Source organism: Carcharhinus amblyrhynchos, chromosome 3, assembly GCF_965287045.1.
Source record: "Carcharhinus amblyrhynchos chromosome 3, sCarAmb.v2.hapA, whole genome shotgun sequence".
NCBI classification, from domain to species: Eukaryota; Metazoa; Chordata; class Chondrichthyes; order Carcharhiniformes; family Carcharhinidae; genus Carcharhinus; species Carcharhinus amblyrhynchos.
The window spans coordinates 12,798,177-12,817,675 of NC_137326.1; the positions used below are offsets into that span (position 1 = coordinate 12,798,177).

Below are 19,499 nucleotides of genomic sequence, written 5' to 3' on the forward strand. Positions count from 1 at the left end.
CTGTCACAGGGTCAAAATCCTGAAATGCCCTCCCTAATTGCACTGTGGATATAACTACATCTCAGGGAGTGCAAAGACTCTGGAAAGCAGCTCACCACTCATTACCTTCTGAAGGGCAAATAGGGATGGGCAATAAATGCTGGCCTAGTCAGAGATACTTACCTCATTAATGAATAAGCAAAAATACAAAGAAAAAAATTAATGAGACGTGTAAAACCTGAGGCTGTGAGTACATAGATATCGTAAGATTCTTAAACAATGCTTTAATAAAGTGTCTTTATATACATCAATACTGAAGAAATTTCTTGCATGTTTTGTTTCTTAATCTAGAACATAGAACAGTACAGGCCCTTCAGCCCTCGATGTTGTGCTGAGCTATGTCCAATCCCAAGATCAAGCTATCCCACTCCCTATCATTCTGGTGTGCTCCATGTGCCTATCCAACGACCGCTTGAAAGTTCCTAAAGTGTCTGACTTCACTATCACAGCAAGCAGTGCATTTCACACCCCAACCACTCTGAGAAAAGAGTCTACCTTGGACATCCCTCCAATATCTCCCACCATGAACCTTATAGTTATGCCCCCTAGTAACAGCTAAATCCACCTGAGGAAATAGTCTCCAAACGTCCACTCTATCTATCCCCCTCATCATCTTATAACTTTTATTAAGTCACCTCTTATCCTCCTTCACTCTAACGAGAAAAACCCCAGCTCCCGCAACCATTCCTCACAAGGACAACCCTCCAAACCAGGCAGCATCCTCGTAAATCTCCTCTGCACTCTCTCCAATGCTTCCACACCCTTTTTATAATAAGGTGACCAGAACTGCACACAATATTCCAGATGCGGTCTCACCACGGTCCTGTATAGTTGCAGCATAACCCCACAGCTCAAACTAAAACCCCCTGTTAATAAACACTAATACAATATAAGCCTTCTTCATGGCTCCATCCACCTGAGTGCAACCTTCAGAGATCTGTGGATGGTGAACCCCAAAATCTCTCTGTTCCTCCACACTCCTCAGAACCCTGCCGTTGACCCTGTAATCCGCTTTCAAGTTTGTCCTACCAAAATGAATCACCTCACACTCATCAAGGTTAAACCCCTTCTGCCACTTGTCAGCCCAGCTGTGCAGCCTACAAGAACCCTCTACCTCATCCACTACTGCACCAATCTTGGTGTCATCAGCAAATTTACTAACCCATCCTTCAGCCCCCTCTTCCAAGTCATTGATAAAAATCACAAATAGCAGAGGACCCAGCACTGATCCCTGTGGTACACCACTGGTAACTGGCCTCCAGTCTGAAAATTTTCCCTCCACCACCACCCTCTGCTTCTATGAGATAGCCAGTTACTAATCCAATCGGCTAAATTTCCTTCTATCCCACACATCCTTACTTTCTTCATGACCCTACCATGGGGAACCTTATCAAACGCCTTACTAAAATTCATGTATACAACATCAACTGCTCTACCTTCATCTACACACTTAATTACCTCCTCAAAAAATTCAATCTACAGGATGAGTTTGGGTCTCTCTTGAAAAATGTCCTAGGAACCAGTAAGAATGGCATTTGCGGTCACCTGGAGCACATGCTCTCAGATTGAGAGGTAGCACATGGTGGCAAACATCAGACTAATCTTAAACAGGAAGATGCATGTCAGAACAGCAGTCAATCAAGACAAAGTCACTGGGGTCCTACTAAAAAGTATTTTATTAATTTGGTCTTTTACTTGTTTTTACACCAGGTAACATATTGTAAGAAACATACATGGTTGCAATGCATCTGGCCTCATTACAAACTAAAGAGAAGTGTGGGCGTGTGTAAGTAACGATGACAAAATCTAGTCACATATTGTCAGATAGTAAATCCCCGTCCCCCCAAAAAAAGGTTAATTTTACTCTTAGGAAAACTGGTTGCATATCATCTGAGCCAACACATGGATATCAGAAAAAGCTTGAACAAAAGAAATTAACAAAATATTTTATTGAATGTTTTGAACCTTCCTTCATATATTTAGAACTTTTTAATTCTCAGAATACAAAGTTTCTATAATTAGCTCCTCCCCAGCTACGGACAGTTTCTATTCAATCTACTTTTATGATGCAAGCATTAGAATGACTTCATTCAAGAAAAAAAAAACAAAACTTAAATACAGAATAGCTGCAAAGAGCTTTAAGAGTTTTTTTTCAGCAAATTGAAGAATTGCAGGTGTCTCAGGAACTTTTGTCTTTGTTGACTGAATGAAATCGCCCAATTTAAATTAGCTTTCAAAATTGCATTGCTGAACTCAAATTACTATATCCGAAAAAGTCTGTAACACACTGCTTATGCGTGCTTCACTCTCTCAAAAGTTTTTATCCCCCATTGCCAAAGATTATGGCCTCGATACCAGGGTTCAAATCTTACTCATGCTCCAAGTATTAGCTGCTCAAACTGCATCATTTAATCAAACAGTCGTTAATAAAAGGTGAGAAATCACCATTTTTCCAATTAGGTTTAAAAGATGGTGTCTAATCCTATTTAAACTTCAAAACTTGGGGTTTCTAACAAAGCAAATCGGAAAAATTTGGTTAATATCCGGAACATTAAAAGTACTACCGTGTCAGGGGTTTATTATGTCAGGCTTTCATAAAAAATACTCATCAACCTGTCTCAACTTTGTGCTTAAATGGATTACTGTACATAAAACATATTACAGAGTTACACAAGACACAGAATAAACTGGAATCTTTTAAAATCTAGAAATCTTAATTACATCCAAGTGCAACCAAGATAAACCCCTCTGCTAAATTTACAAAAGTCATACGCTTAACGTCCACTCGTAATTGATGATTTGAAGGAATATAAATAGTCAAAGCTCTTCGCACAGAGGAAGAATTGCCTGAGAAACACAAGTTGGAACTTGAAAAGCCACCACTAGTGCTCACAACCTGCAAGATGCATTGCATTTATAGAAAATGGTGTACATGAAATGGAATGGAACTTAGCAACTACAAAGAAAATAAAAGCCCACAGAAAACTATTAAAGCATTCATCAATCTGCTGCAACAATCCTGGTGACCTCCTCAGTCATTAAGTATTTTTTAATTACACAACCTCTTCTAAGCAAAGGGAGCACAGCAAGCTACTAAATAAAACTGACAAGATACTTGTACGGACAATAAATGGCCTTGAGCTTCAACTTTTCAGCCACTGGGTATCACCACAACCATAATGCAGGTCTATTTTCTCTGATTAGTATTTTCAATTACTTGGCCCTAAATTGGCTCTGAACCAGTTTGCAAAAAAACTGGAAATATGTTCGGATGAACATGAGGTGAATGAATAGAGCTTCAAAAGGCCTGAGTAGGGTGTCAAGCACCTGATAAACAGAAGAGAAGTGTGTGCAGTGTCCCTTTAAGTTCAGGTTGGGGCAAACATCACCAAGTTAGTTCCTACCATTACCAATACAAACAAGATCTATCAGCACAATGCCTGGAAGCAGTCCTTGTGATTTGGGATACTCTAAGTGATACAGATTTTGCTTTGCAGGACACACACCTGAATGTCTTGAACGTCACAGGTGTATCTAGTGATTACTGAAAGAGGTGGTTGCTTAGATGAAGATTCTTAGCTGAAGAGAAGAATTTTGGTGCAATGCTTTTCGTTAGTAATTCAGTAATGAAGTTCCAGATAATTGTTAAGCATTGGTCACAAGGCAGGAATGCATCGTTCTTAGTTGATGTTCATAGTGTTACGTTGCCATTCAAACATTGCTCTGTTCAGTTGTCACATCACTTACTAGATGAATGCTATAATTGAGGCCATCAATTCCATCTACATTAGGACACAGGTCAAGACAGGTAAGGCAGATGCGAAGAGTAGAGAGATATTACAGCCATCACAAAATGTCCTCAACAGATTTAAGTTTAATTAAAACTTTACACAAGTCCATTTCCACAATTGCGGAGTGGCTTTGTAGGGACTATAAAGACACAAATAAAATAGAGAAGCAGCCAGGTAAGTAAGTATGAATAGATTTTGGATGGATACTGCTATCATTCTATAACACAGTCAGGACTGTCCAAGGAAGGTACTGACAGAAGTTGGGGGAGGGAACATTTTTTTGCAGTAAAAAAAAGGGCCTGAAAAATGTATCGAAGAAATCCTGATCGGCTTAAGATTAAGGTCCAGTAGGTGTGGCAACATCCCAGTTAGTACTTAAAGAATTAATGCTGCTAACAGTAAGAAACATAATTTTGGACAGAATGTCCCCTTTTGAGTAAGATGAATACACCATCAAGCTGGTCCTGTCCATGATAGAGCACCTTTCACTCAGACAAGCCAAAGTAACCATTTGCATCGAACATTAAGGGGAAAGGAAAACTTAACCATTAAAATTAAGCAGAACAGCTGTAAACAAAGTTATATTCAAGGCACAAAACTTACTGCAGCAAAATTCATATCAGTACATTGTGGATTACTTACATTTTAAATATGTTAAATGAATTTGCAGCTTAGTAGCTAATAAAGCCTCTCTTAAGCAAACTTTTGAAAACTATTAAAATCCGTTAGGAATGTATGCTGGTTGTGCAAATGTAAAGAATAGGAGACATCTATGTTTTACATGCAACTTGGCTGACAAACTCTCACACACAAAGGAACAACTTTTTTTTGCCAACAGGGAAACCAGCAGGTTGGTGCAATGACCAGTTTTTGCTAAGCTGTTGTGTTTTTGTTTGAAAGGTGATCACACTTATAACTTCTTACATGCTTAAAACAATCAACAAAAAGGCATCCATGCCTGACATAACCAGAAAACGGAGAGTTCCACTAACACTAGCAAAGCACTCGCTAATTGAGCTCAAGGACGTCTGCACTCTTCCAAAACAAGGCATTTTCGTAAAAAATAAAATTAATTAAATAGTAAAAATTCTGCATCATCAGGAGATAAAAAGATTGGGAAAGTTGGCAATGCATTGATGGTCTTAAGTCTCTTGTAAAAAGCAGTTAAAAGCAGAAAGCTGATTTTATTGGTGCAGTCCTTCCTCTGGGATCCTCCATACTGAGCAGTTCAAGTAACTCTGAAACAAAACAGATCAAAATCAGTAAGTGTAAAGTGCGGCACGGCTGTTTTATTGCATACGTAATACCCCCTGGCATAAGTGTGCATTCTTATCTGTTATTATTGTGAAAGGATTATTGTACAATAAATCAAAGATGTAGAAATGATTACATTCCAGCTTGTGTGGTCCCCACAGGATGGAGAACACAGCATCCTAATCATTTAGAGACAAGAGCTACAAGAAGATCTGTTCCACAGATTAAGGTGTGATGGGTGCTGTACGAAGTAAAGTACAAATACCTTCAGAATATCATACACAGAAAATATATTATCTCCCTGCATCAATCAGGAAGACAAATCCCAATGTCACTGTACCAAGTTACATGGTTATTGCAACATTGCTTCCAAAATGATAGGATTCCCTTCATTGGAGTATGAATAACAATATATAATCATGGCAAGCATGAACTTTACTATCAGGAAAGCCACAAACGTGATCAACACTTCAGGTTTTACGATATTAATGCTGTTCAAATAAGATTATTGTTGAGATTATTTACTACTCAATGAACTGGGAGCTCATTTGGCATGGATATAAAAGTAGAAAATATCAACGAAGTCACATGCCAATAGAAAGGATGGCACTGCAGAGATTCAGCATCAGACAGGTTGCTGCAGTGATTGGATTCAATTGGATTTTTGATGGCAGTAGTTATACTTTTCACCATAAAGTTCTCCAAGACAGTACCTGGAGCTTAAACTTCATGTTTCAACGTGAAGGGTTGATTGAAATAAAACAAGTGTCCACACAAACGCTGAGCAGTTTGATTCCTGTTTTTTTCCGAAACATAAAAATAAAAATCAGCTACCACCAATTCCTTGGACAGAGCAGGGGAAATTTTACTCTACATAACCTCATACGGTATGTGTGTTGGGAGTGGTTGATGAACAGTGTAGATTGCCATATAGCACCAGGGACCCAGGTTCGATTCCAGCCTTGAGTGACTGCGTGGAGTTTGCACGGCCTCCTAGTGTCTGTGTGGGTTTCCTCCGGAAGCTGCAGTTTCTTTTCACGGTCCAAAGATGTACGGGTTAGGTGGATTGGCCATGCTAAAGACCCCTTAGTGTCCAAAGGTGTGTAGGTTGGGGGGATTAGCTGAATAAATGTGGGGGGACTGCAGGGATAGGGTAGAGAGGTGGGCCTGGGTAAGATGCTCTGTCAGCGAGTTGGCGCAGACATGGTGGACCGAATGGCCTCTTTCTGCACTATAGAGATTCTATGATCCATCAACGATCGTTCTGGTACATGAAAAGTGACTTCAATAATCCAACTGAGCTATAAAGACTATAATTCAGGAAAGTGATCCAGAGTAGGGCCCTGGATGAATTCTGCTCTTTATCCCAGAGGTGCTGATACCATTTGCTGCTTTCTGTATTGTTGCTCTAGCAAAAGTAAGCTAAACCACCTCACCATCATTTTATCATGTTAGCATTCACGACGACAGGGCCAGGATACAAGAGCAGGGATGTACTTCTGAGGCTATATAAGGCTCTGGTCAGATCCCATTTGGAGTACTGTGAATAGTTTTGGGCCCCATTTGTAAGGAAGGATGTGCTGGCCTTGGAAAAGATCAAGACGAGGATCACAAGAATGAAAAGTTTGTCGTATGAGCAACAGCTGGGGACTCTGGGTCTGCACTCACTGGCGTTTAGGAGGATGAGGGGGGATCTTATTGAAACTCACAGGATACTGCAAGGCTTGGATAGAGTGGATGTGGAGAGGATGTTTCCGCTAGTAGGAAAAACAGAACCAAAGAGCACAAATTCAGTGTAAAGGAACGATCTTTTAAAACAGAGATGAGGAGGAATTTATTCAGCCAGAGAATGGTGAAACTGTGGAAATCTTTGCCACAGAAGGCTGTGAAGGCCAGGTCATTGAGTGTCGTTAAGACAGAGATAGATAGGTTCTTGATCAATAAGGGGATCAAGGGTGATGGGGAAAAGACAGGAGAATGGGGATAACAAAAATATCAGCCACGATTGAATGGTGGAGCTGTTGGCCTGAGTGGCCTAATTCTGCTCCTATGTCTTATGGTCTTATTAGGGAGGGGCAACAAATGCGGGCCTTGTTAGCGACACTCACATTGTCTGATAAAGAATAAAAAGCATTTATTTTTAAATTGGCACATTCCGGGAACAAACCAGAGATGTTCTTGCCTGCACAGGTCAGCTGAGCCCTGGATTGCCCCAAGCTTTCAATGATTGACAGTCCCTGCCCACATCATTATCCCGATGAAAGGCTCCTTCTCTCCCAAATTTATCAAGCTAGACATGTCCTCCAAAATTAAAAACACCCTGCCTGCCCCGTTCATTCAGTATTAATGACTATTTTTAATCACTGTAATTTATCAAGTCCCAAGGTTAGTCATGTGGACAGCTGCATATGTGGAAATATGGATAGATATCATTTCACTGCAGCCAAGATCATGTTTTTTTTCCAGTTTCTGAAATCACAGAACGGAATTAAAATGCTACAATGCAGAAACTGGGGTAGAGTCAGTCCAGTTTTATTACCCGTCTAAATTACCACAAGTCACATCATCCTGTTCATCCACTCTCTTCTCTCTTCCATGTCCTTCAGAACTCCTCTCATTCAAGCTATTCAACTGACTTATGAACTTTACAAACTCTGTCCGTGGCACGGGCTTCCACATTTTATTCATTCACTGAAAGTTTTTTAATTTCCTCTTTAACTCGTTGTCATCAAGAAATTACAGAGCAACAGGAATAGGTAATTCAGCCCTTCGAACGTTCTCCGCTATTCAGTAAGATCTCAGAATCCCTATGTTGCAGAAGGAGGCCATTCAGCCCATCGAGTCTGCATCAAAAACAATCCCACCCAGCCCCTATCTCCGTAACCCCACCTATTTACACTACTAGTCTCCCTGACACTAAGGGGCAATATATCATGGCCAATCAACCTAACCCACACATCTTTAGATTGTGGGAGGAAACTGGAGAACCCCGAGCAACCATGCAGATATGAGGAGAATGTGCAATACCACACAGACAGTGATGCGAGGCTGGAATTGAACCTGAGTCCCTGGTGCTATGAGGCAGCAGTGCTAGCCACTGTGCAGCCCAGTCATGGCTAATCTGAAAATGATCTCAAATCCACTGTACAGCTACGACCACCACCACCCCGTTCTAGTTGCCCCAACAAATGGAAGCATCCTACCAATCGCTATCTACCTTATCAAGTCCCTTCAGGATGTGTGATACGTGCTGATTGGTTGGCAGCAGACTCTAGTAGAGGTGTTGTTATGGAGAACTAGAACTATGTACTAGATGATTGACAGTTAACTACCAAGCACTGAAATTTAAACCAAGTAGTTTGATCTTGATTGGTCAAGGCATTGTCCTGAGAAATGAGTCACTGAATGGTCGTCACCTATTTTGTTTAGCTGAAACAAGCATGATGTCTGTACAAGTTCTGTCTGCAAAGAACTGCGTAGCTTCCAGTAAACATTGTGTCTCAAATTTTACAAACATCTCTTCATTGGTGGTGCATCTTATCCAAGATATTTGTTTTCACCTCATAAACCCCAATTCTGCAGCCTCACTTCTTCTCTGCGTTGCTTCACTGTTTGTCCCAACCTCACTTCCATGTGTCAAAATCAGGCAGAACTACCTGCCTCCAATAAACAAATCAGTTCCTTTATGTTGAATTCTTGCTATAATCAGCAATTTGTGCACAAGAGGTATTTCTCTATAATTTTGGCACACTGGTTTCTCTGAGGGTATGTCTCTGAGTTAATCACAAGAAAAATCTGAAAATGATCGGAGGATCAGCAGCTAGAAGGACCCATTTCCAGCAACGTCAGAACACTTCAAGGTTGATATACCATGTTCTAGGATACAGTTTAAGGAAAATGTCTCTCCATTTTTTTTCTTTCAATGGTTTACATGAATACAAAATAGTTCTATTGCCTACAGTTTCTCATACAATGCGATGTAGAAAGGAGTAAACATCCCTGATAGGTTAAGCCCATATCTCAGCATCTGGCGTTTTTGGTAATCATTACAGCACAACAAGCAACGTCCATCTATGTCAAGGGAAACCAAACTTGATGAGAATCTCATTAATAAGGGCTCTATTTTGGCCCCTTGCTCGCAAAACTTCAGGCTGAATGCACAAGGATAAAAGAATATTGGTTTTAAGAATATGTGATGATTATCTCTTTAAGGAGCAAACTGAAGAGCAAGGGTCTCCTAGGGAACCAATCGAGCAGCACAGTGGGGGATCACCCTGGTAAGGTGCCCCTTACTATCCTGAGATGCGTAGGTTAGAGGGATTAGTGGGTAAAATATGTAGGGATATGGGGGGGGGGGGGGGGGGCCTGGGTGGGATGGTAGTCGGTGCAGACCCGATGGGCCAAAGGGCCTCTTTCTGCACTGTAGGGTACTATGATTTCTATGATAAGTGCCATACTCAGTGCCATCTCGAGAGCTGATTGCAGCCACAAGTTTACAACCTCTGTATAGTTTAACCTGTCAATGAACGAGTTGTGTTTTCCCTAAATTGGGGAATGAGCTTCCTTATGGAACATCAGGCAACAATTGCAGGGCCACCCTTTCTTGCGCTGCATGTTGGTTCTCTAAATCACTATTATTGGAATAACTGATTTTCTCTAGTCAAAGAAATCATTGCATTGACAGCACAGAAAGAGGCCATTCGCTCCATGATGTTTACTCCAGCCAGAAAGCCATCATCCAGTCTAATCCCAATTTCCAGCTCTAGGTCTATACCCAAGTAGCTTACATCACTTGAAGGGCACATCTACGTATGTTTTCAATGTTACGAGAATTTCTGCCTCTATCACCTTTTATACAGCCAGTTTCAAATTCGTGACATTCTGTGGTGAACAACTGTCGCTTTGATTCTCTCTAAACCTTATGCCTTACTCTAATTCTATGCCCGCTGGTAATTGATCCCTCAGTCAACGGTAATGGGGCCTTCTTATCCCCTCTACCCAAGCCCTTCAATTTTCTACACTTCAATTAGGTCTGCCCTCACCACCACTGTTCCAAAATCACTTGAAGCTGAAGTCATGTAAGGCAAGAGTGGATGTTACCAGGAATTTCTGAATGGACCCACCTCTCACTAAGTTGATCTTTCTCTACACCCTAGCTGTGACTATAACACTACGTTCTGCACTCTCCTTCTCTATGAACAGTTTGCTTTGTCTGTATAGCGTGCAAGAAACAATACTTTTCATTGTATACTAATACATGTGACATTAACAAATCAAATTTTGTTATTATGTTATTGCAAACTGGAGAATAAAATCTCCAGAGCAATTAGGGATGGGAAATCAAGTTAGCCTTGCCAGCAATGCTCATGGACAAACAATGAATTTTTTACTTTGCTCTTAAATTATTGCCAGGACATGACCACTTGGAGGCATGATCCTTTTCAGTGATTGAACTGAGACAAGCTGGAACATGCGTCAGTTCACCTCCTATCACCACCCACCGTGAAAAAAAAACAGCCTTAGAGGGAAAGGAGTCAAACTGACCACAAAAGACGGGATTGGATTGGTGCTGCATTATCACCACATTAGAAACAACATACAGTCTGCCAATTAGTGCAGTTTTATGAACACCAACACGATTTGGATTGTAGCACCTCAGATCTATCACACTGTCCTACTCAGAAGCTTCACAGCTCTCATTTATCCTCCAGCTTTACAATGCCTTTTCCACAGTTTAAGTAATGCTTTTAAATCACTGAAATTGTCCATCCTCTTCCTATCTTTTCTTTTGGACAGGGCTTCTCTGATTACAGAAAATTCCTGAGATGACAGACTGCATCAAATCCAGTATCCGTGGGAATTTAGAAGAACGAGAGTGGCTTCAATAGAAACACATAACATTGAGGGTTGGTCAGACTCGATGCAGGGATGTTTTAATTCCACAGGCTGGAGGGTCACAGTCTTAGGATACAGGGTAGGCCATTTCGGACTGAGATGAGGTAAACTTGTGGATTTTGTTACCACAGAAAGCTGTGGAGGCCAAATCACTGAATATATTTAAGCAGAAGATTTCTAGACTCTAAAGGCGTAAATGGGTATGAGGAGAGTGCAGGAATATGGCACTGAAATGATTAGCCATGATAATATTGAATGGCAGAACAGGGTCAAAGGGCCAAATGGCTTACTCCTGCTCCTATTTTCCATGATTCATCGGGTACCCTGCTGACACACGTAACCCAACATCACTGACAGATTGCCAAATTGATTTCACTTACAGGCGAGTGAATTCGGGCAGCCAAGTTCATTGCATACTCAAAAATACCCCACATCAGCACTTTATAACATCTTTAAATAAATGGTTATCTTGGTTAGATGCATCAGATTCATCCAACAAGGAGCAGAAAACAAGCTATTTGATTTTTGTCACACGTATTAACATACACTGAAAAGTATTGTTTCTTGCACGCTATATAGACAAAGGATACCGTTCATAGAGAAAGAAACGAGAGTGCAGAATGTAGGGTTACAATCATAGCTAAAGTGTGTAGGGAAAGGTCAACTTAATGCAAGGTAAATCCATTCAAAAGTCTGACAGCAGCAGGGAAGAAGCTATTCTTGAGTTGATTGGTACGTGACCTCAGACTTTTGTTTCTTTTTCCCGATGGAAGGAAGTGGAAAAGAGAATGTCTGGGATGTGCTGGTTACTTTGCCGAGGCAGCAGGAAGTGTGGGCACAGTCAATGGATGGGAGGCTGATTTGTGTGATGGACTGGGTTACATTCATGACATTTTGTAGTTCCTTGTGGTCTCGGGCAGAGCAAGAACCACACCAAGCTGTGATAGGTCCACCAGGCTGATATTGGAGATGAGGGGTATAGCTTATGAGGAGAGATTGAGTAGATTGGGCCTGTACTCGTTGGGGTTTCGAAGGCTGAAGTGGGATCTTATAGCGACTTACAAGATAATGAAGGGGCTAGATAGGGTAGAGGTAGAGAGATTCTTTCCACTTAGAAAGAAAACCAGAACCAGAGGGCAAAGCCTCAAAATAGGGGGGGGCGCAGGGCGCAGTTTAGAACAGAGTTGAGGAGGAACAACTTCTCTCAGAATCTCTGCCCATTGAAGTGGTGGAGGCCACCTTGTTGAATATGTTTAAGTCACGGGTAGATAGATGTCTGATTGATGAGGGAATTAAGGGCTATGGGGAGCAGGTGGGTAAGTGGAACTGATCCACTTCAGATTAGCCATGATCTTATTGAATGGCGGGACAGGCTCGAAGGGCTAGATGGCCCACTCCTGCTCCTATTTCTTATGTTCTTATACAACCAGAAAGAATGCTTTCGAGGGTGCATCTGTAAAAGTTGGTGTTTCTCAAATGCTCAAGTTGGAGCACTGCTTATAAAAATCAGAATAAACTTCTATCTTGTGCGACTGTGGAGGTGTTCAATTGATTTTTGGTGTTTGATTGGTGAGAATTAATGATCGAAAGGACTATGTGACATTCGTTGCTGGGCCCAGGAGTGCAATGGAGCTGAACAGTCAGTTAAATTATCACTACCATTTTTTCAGTGACAATGATTTCAGCTATCTGTGGATTAATTCAGCTCTGTAGTACCTTTGGGTACAAACCAAATCTCTCTCTGTATCATTAAAAACTTTTGAGGGAACAAATTGATGTTGATGTCATAGAGGTTTACAGCATGGAAACATGCCCTTCAGACCAATTTGTCCATGCTGCCCTTTCTTTCAAACCCCTAAGCTAATCCCAATTGCTCATGTTTGGCCCATATCCCTCTATACCCATCTTACCCTTGTAACTATCTAAATGCTTTTTAAAAGACAAAATTGTACCTGCTTCTACTACTATCTCTGGTAGCTTGTTCCAGACACTCACTACCTGTTGTGTGAAAAAATTGGCCCTTTGGACTCTTTCGTTGTTCTCCCCTCTCATCTTAAATCTATGTCCTCTAGTTATAGAAACGTAGAAAAACTACAGCACAATAAAGGCCCTTCGGCCAACAAAATTGCGCCAAACATGTCCCTACCTTAGACATTAACAGGCTTACCTATAACCCTCTATCTTACTAAGTTCCACGTACTTATCTATAAGTCTCTATGACTACAGACTCCACGATCTACAGACTCCACAACTTTTGGGAAAAAATGTTAACTTATCTATGCCCCTCATTATTTTACAGACCTCTATATCTAATGACCTAAGTTAATTTAGAACGTGTAATTACTTTTTGGGAATAAAGTTTGAGTGAGGCACTGAACCTGAACTTACAGATATAGACTCAAGAGGCTTACCATCATCTTTACACTTCTGTTCTTAGAAGAGGCCGCAATCCTTCAGGTTATTCTTGATGATGACATCAGTAACTGCATCAAATACAAACTGCACGTTCTTTGTATCAGTAGCACACGTGAAGTGTGTGTAGATCTCCTTGGTATCCTTCCGTTTATTTAGGTCTTCAAATTTGGTCTGGATATAGCCTGCAGCTGCATCATACTCATTGGCCCCTGCATTCAGAGAAGGAAGTGGTTAGAATATAGCTTCATGGAAAAACAGATATAACTGGGAATGAACTGATCTGAGATGGATTTTTTAACTTTTTGCTCCTGAAGTTAAAAGTTAATTTATTAATAAGAACATAAGAAATAAGAAATAGGAGCAGGAGTAGGCCATCTAGCCCTTCGAGCCTGCCCCGCCATTCAATAAGATCATGGCTGATACAGTCACACTGCAGAGAAGCTACTGTGAAAATCCCCTAGTCGCCACACTCCAGCACCTGTTCGGGTATGCTGAGGAAGAATTTAGCATGGCCAATTCACCTAATTTGCACATCTTTAGACCATGGGAGGAAACTGAAGCACCCAGAGGAAACCTACGCTGACACGGTGAGAACGTGCAAACGCCACACAGTGACCCAAGTCGGAAATCGAACCCGGGCCCCCGGCGCTGTGAGGCAGCAGTGCTAACCACTGTGCCTTGTAAACACAACCAGATCAATTTTCACTCAGTCATTGTTTAATGTCTCATTTACCATCCATTTGTGCTTCAGAAGAGAGGAAATAATTCATGCAGTTTTTCCACACTACAGCAGCTGCCAATCTTAGCCAACCAAAAAGATACATTCCTATTTCCATCCAAACAACAGGTTTTAGTTTGTCAATTACATTACAGTTCCATTTCTTCATAGAGGTTTACAGCATGGAAACAGGCCCTTTAGTCCAACTTGTCCATGTCGCCCTTTCTTTTTTAAACCCCTGCATTTGGCCCATATTCCTCTATACCTATTTTACCCATGTAACTGTCTAAATGCATTTTGAAAGACAAAATTTTGCCCGCCTCTACTACTATCTCTGGCAGCTTGTTCCAGACACTCACCACCCTCTCAGTGAAAGAATTGCCTCTCTGGATCCTTTTGTATCTCTTCCCCTCTCACCTTAAACCTATGCCCTCTAGTTTTAGATTCCCTTACCTTTGGGAAAAGATATTGACTGTCTAGCTGATCTATGCCTTTCATTATTTTATAGACCTCTAAGATCAGCCCTCAGCCTTCTACGCTCCAGAGAAAAAAGTCCCACTCTATCCAGTCTCTCCTTATAATTCAAACCAATAAGTCCCAGTAGCATCCTAGTAAATCTTTTCTACATTAACAGGACTAAGGGCATTCAAATGTTCATTGGATAGGCATATAGATGATATTGGAATAGTTTAGGTTAGAGGGTCATTAGATTGGTTCCACTGGTTGGTGCAACATCGAGGGCTGACGGGCCTGTACTGCGCTATAATGTTCTATGTTCTACATTCTTTCTAGCTTAGTAATATCCTTTCTATAATAGGGTGACCAGAACTGCCAGTTTAGTTTCAGGTGCGCAGCTGCTAGTCTGAACACTCTGAGTACCACATACAATTTCCCAAACACTGAGACTTCACAGGTGACCTGATCAAAGGGCTCTGCTGCTGCTGCTCAAAACCACAGCTCAGAGTCGTTGCTAGTTTTAGTCTTGGAAGACAGAAGCGAGCACAAATGATTCTGCACTGGTTGTATACAAGGCTACAAGGACTTATCCCTATCATCAGAGCTGAGCTATGAGGAAAACTAGAGAAAGTCAGGCTTTTTAGAATGAAATGGAATGGCTCAGAGGGGATTTGATAGAATACAAGTGATATGAATTGCTACAGATAAGAACAACCAACACATACTGCAAAACAGACAAACAAGTGGGACACATAAGCTAAACTGATAAAGTATCAATGATTTGATTTATTATCACATAATAATATATGGTTCTCATAGCTCAAGTCCTGATGATATACACTGAAAAGTATTGTTTCTTGCATGCTATACAAAGCATACTGTTCACAGAGAAGGAAAGGAGAGATTGCAGAATGTAGTATTACAGTCATAGCTAGGGTGTAAAAAAAAAATCAACTTAATGCGAGGTAGGTCCATTCAAAAGTCCGATGGCAGCATGGAAGAAGCTGTTCTTGAGTCGGTTGGTATGTGACATCAGACTTTTGTATAATTTTCTCCCAGAGGAAGGTGGAACAGAGGATATCCGGGGTGCGTGGGGTCCTTAATTGTGCTGGCTGATTTTCCAAGGCAGCGTAAAGCATAGATAGAGTCAATGGATGGGAAGCTGGTTTGCGTGATGGACTGGGTTTCATTCACAACCCTTTGTAGTTTCTTGCAGTCTCGGGCAGAGCAGGAGCCATACCAAGCTGTGATACAACCAGAAAGGATGCTTTCTGTGGGGCATCCGTAAAAATTGGTGAGAGTCGTAGTGGCCAAATTTCCTTAGTCTTCTGAAAAAGTAGAGGCGTTGGTATAACTATATATAGATATTTATATGTAGTTGGTCTTAACTATAGTGTCGGCATGGGGGGCACCAGGACTGGTTGTTGATGATCTGGACACCTAAAAACCTGAATCTCTCCACCATTTCTATTTGGTCCCCATTGATACAGAAATAGGAAAAAACTACTTCATACGAGAATGACTATCTGAAACGGTCTCCCCCATAGGAGAATGAAAGTAAAGGCTATTGATTCACAAACAAACTGGCTGGGTAAAGGCAAACTGCAGGTTGTTCTTTCTGGATAGAACAGGTCAAGGCACTTGCGTCTTTACAAACTGCAATCAATGTGAGAAACTGCTTTGACATCAGCAAAAGCTAATAGCAGAAGCCCGTCAATCAACCATGTTTCAGCAACATAAGGAATCTATTTGGGTTTTAAATGCTGCTATTAAATTCACAAGGAATGTTTCTGGTCTGTTTCAAAAAAATGGCAGTGGAAATGGGGTGGATTAGCATTGGGAAGCTGGTACAAAAACTGGCGCTGAATTGTAAAAGTTCCTTCAAGTGGGACAAAAAAAGTCTCATAGCTGTATTTACCCTGTGATTTAAAGCACATAAGGAATGAAAAACACATTTAAAAAGTTGAACATGCTGCAGGTGAAGTCACAGGGGATCAGAGGAGAGCTGACACGATGGATACAGAACTGGCATAATGGACGCAGAAGTGGCTTGGCCAAAGAAGATAGAGCGTAGCTGTAGAGGGGTGCTTTTCTGAATGGAAGGGTGCGACTAACGGTGTTCCACAGGGATCAGTTCTGGGACCTTCGTTGTTCGTAGCATAAAGAAGCAATTTGGAGGAAAATGTAGCTGGTCTGATTAGTAAGTTTGCAGATGACAAAACAAAATTAGTGGAGTTGCAGACAGTGAAGAGGATTGTCAGAGGATACAGCAAGATATAGACCGGTTGGAGACTTGGGCGGAGAAATGGCAGATGGCGTTTAATCCAGACAAGTGTTAAGTAATGCATTTTGGAAGGTCCAATGCATATGTAGGAATTATCGAGTACATGGGAGAACTCTGAGGAGTACTGATGAGCAGAGAGATCTGGGCGTACATGTCCACCAATCACTGGGAGTGGCAACACAGATGGATAAGCTAGTCAGGAAGGCATCCGGCATGCTTGCCTTCATCAGTCGGGGCATTGAGTATAAAAATTAGCAGGTCATGCTGCAGCTGTACAGAACCTTAGTTAGACCTCATTTGAAATGCTGTGTACAATTCTGGTTGCCACACTACCAGAAGGATGAGGATGGTTTGGAGAGCGTACAGAAAAGGTTTACTTGTTGCCTGGTATGGAGGCTATTAGCTATGACTAGAGGTTAAATAAACTCGGTTTGTTCTCACTGGAACAAATGGAGATTAAGGGGTAACTTGATAGAGGTTTACAAGATTACGAATGGCATGGACAGAGTGGATAGTCAGATGCTCTTTCCTAGGATAGAAAAGTCAAGTACTAGGGAACATAGGTTTAAGGTGCATGAAGATAAGTTTAGGGGAGATGTGAGAGGAAAGTTTTTTTTAACAAAGAGTGGTGAATGTCTAGAATGTGCTGCCCAGGGAGGTAGTGGGAGCAGGTGCGACAGCAACATTTAAGGGATATCTAGATGAATAATGAATAGGATGGGAATGGAAGAATATGGACTCCATAAGTGCATACAGTATAAGTTTAGGCAGGTATCATGATCAGTGCAGGCTCGGAGGATCGAAGGACTTGTTCCTGTGCAGTAATGTTCTTTGTTCTACCCAAACTGGGCCATTCAAGAGCAATCACAGGTCATTACACTATGCAATAAAATATTTCACTGACATGGCGCCTGTTAAAGAGAAGCAGCGAGATAGAATCAGAGGACACAACAAGCATCTGTTGTATTATCTTGGCACATTCTCATCTTTTGAGGCCAATATTGATGTAATGGAAGAGGGCGCATGGGACTGCAGTACCAAACTAGTTCAAATAAACAGAAAGGTACTTTGAACTATTCCTCTTGGCTGCAGAGAAAGTTACTCCACATGCTCAGACACACAATTCTGGTGATGCTTGTGAGTTGAGCACTTAATTATAGCGAACCATCGTCTCTCCTTTTTTCACAATTTATTCTTTTAATAGTTTTTGCTTGTGGGTCTTGAATCCTGAATGCCTGAGTCAAAACGCACACAAGATTAATCAGAGACTGAACTTCATACCAACTGGGATCAGTGACACAATCTATTTCACAATCTTAGTCAAATGTTGGCAGTAAATGGAAACTTCAAGTGAGCTAATTGAAACATTGTCAGGATATCTGGCCAAACAGTGGGTTTATTTTCATGTTGGCAGACTTTGGTAATATATAAATTAAGCATTTCAGATCTGTAAGAACAATTCTGAAAGCCATAAAATTTCATCAGGATTACATCTTTGCCTGTTGCAAAAACACTCAGAGGAGAACATTAGTGTGGCAGGATAGATGAATGAAAGCCAATCTTTTTGTTCCCATATGCAGCACTCCAAGGAGAGAAGATCTTTCTGGGAGGAGAGGGAAAGAAAAGGAGAGATTCGCATAGCAATCAAAAAGGTTCAACAGTTGAAAAAGCCTGGCAGCCTTTCAATACTCATATGACATCCACATCTAGATGCATTCCCTTATGATGACTTCTTCACAGGAAGTTGATAAAAAGATGGTTGCAGGAAAAAGGGACAGACTTTCCTGGTGACCAATGAGGTGGTGACAATTGCAGAAGCCTAGCAGCAGGTTGCCTATCTTGTTCTGATAGGGAGGATGATGCACCCTTTCAACCAGAAGATTTATTTTTCTGCCTTCTTCACATCATTGAGTGACTGTACAAGGATTCCCAAGGGGAGGTGCTGGCTAAACAACACAAGAGGAAGAAACTGAGGGAATGCACTCTCGATCCACAGAACAATAAATAACTATGTCACTTGATGTTAAAACTAACAAGGCTCAATCCTTGATACATAACTCGCAGCAATACTGGGAAGGGGCAAAGAGGAAAATAAAAAAAATCAATTCAAGTTCCTACTCTTGAATGTTAACATTGACACTTGCTGGAAAATGTGTATGGGCAGCAGGTGAACAAGGAATGAGACTCGGTTCTGATGCTTCAAGCAGCCTGACAACACCCATGGTTGAAAGAATACACAAATTCATCATGTGTGAAACATGGCAGTGCATCACTGAACCAGAGGCCTGGCTCATGTTTTGGGGACATGGGTTCATATCTCCACCAAGGCAGATGGCGGAATTTGAATTCAATTAATAAACGAAAAAAAGCTGAACTATAAAGTTAGTCTCAGTAATACTGACCATAAAGCTATCAACTGTTGCAAAAACCTATTTGGTTCACTAATGTCCCTTTAGGAAAGGAAATCTGTTATCCTTACCTGATCTGGCCTACATGTGATTCCAAACCCACAGTAAATGTGGCTGACTCTCAACTGCCCTCTGAGATGGTCTAGCAAACCACTCAGTTCATGGACAATTAGGAATGGGCAACAAATGCTGACCTTACATTCCAAGAAAGAAAATGAAAATATGCCCACAGGAGTGCA

At 41.2% G+C, this 19,499-nt stretch overlaps 1 protein-coding gene across 1 annotated transcript in view; it reads right to left on the reverse strand.

Moving 5' to 3' along the window:
• Nucleotides 1-1,697: 1,697 nt before the first annotated feature.
• Nucleotides 1,698-19,499, reverse strand: part of LOC145335738 (guanine nucleotide-binding protein G(i) subunit alpha-2) — a 238,938-nt gene continuing 221,136 nt past the window's right edge. Inside the window, exons 8-9 of the mRNA XM_080181461.1 lie at nucleotides 13,391-13,603; nucleotides 1,698-5,068 (exon numbers count right to left, since the gene is read on the reverse strand). Coding sequence (XP_080037587.1) covers nucleotides 13,413-13,603 — 191 coding nt within the window. The 3' untranslated portion in view covers nucleotides 1,698-5,068; nucleotides 13,391-13,412. The remainder of the gene's footprint in view (nucleotides 5,069-13,390; nucleotides 13,604-19,499) is intronic.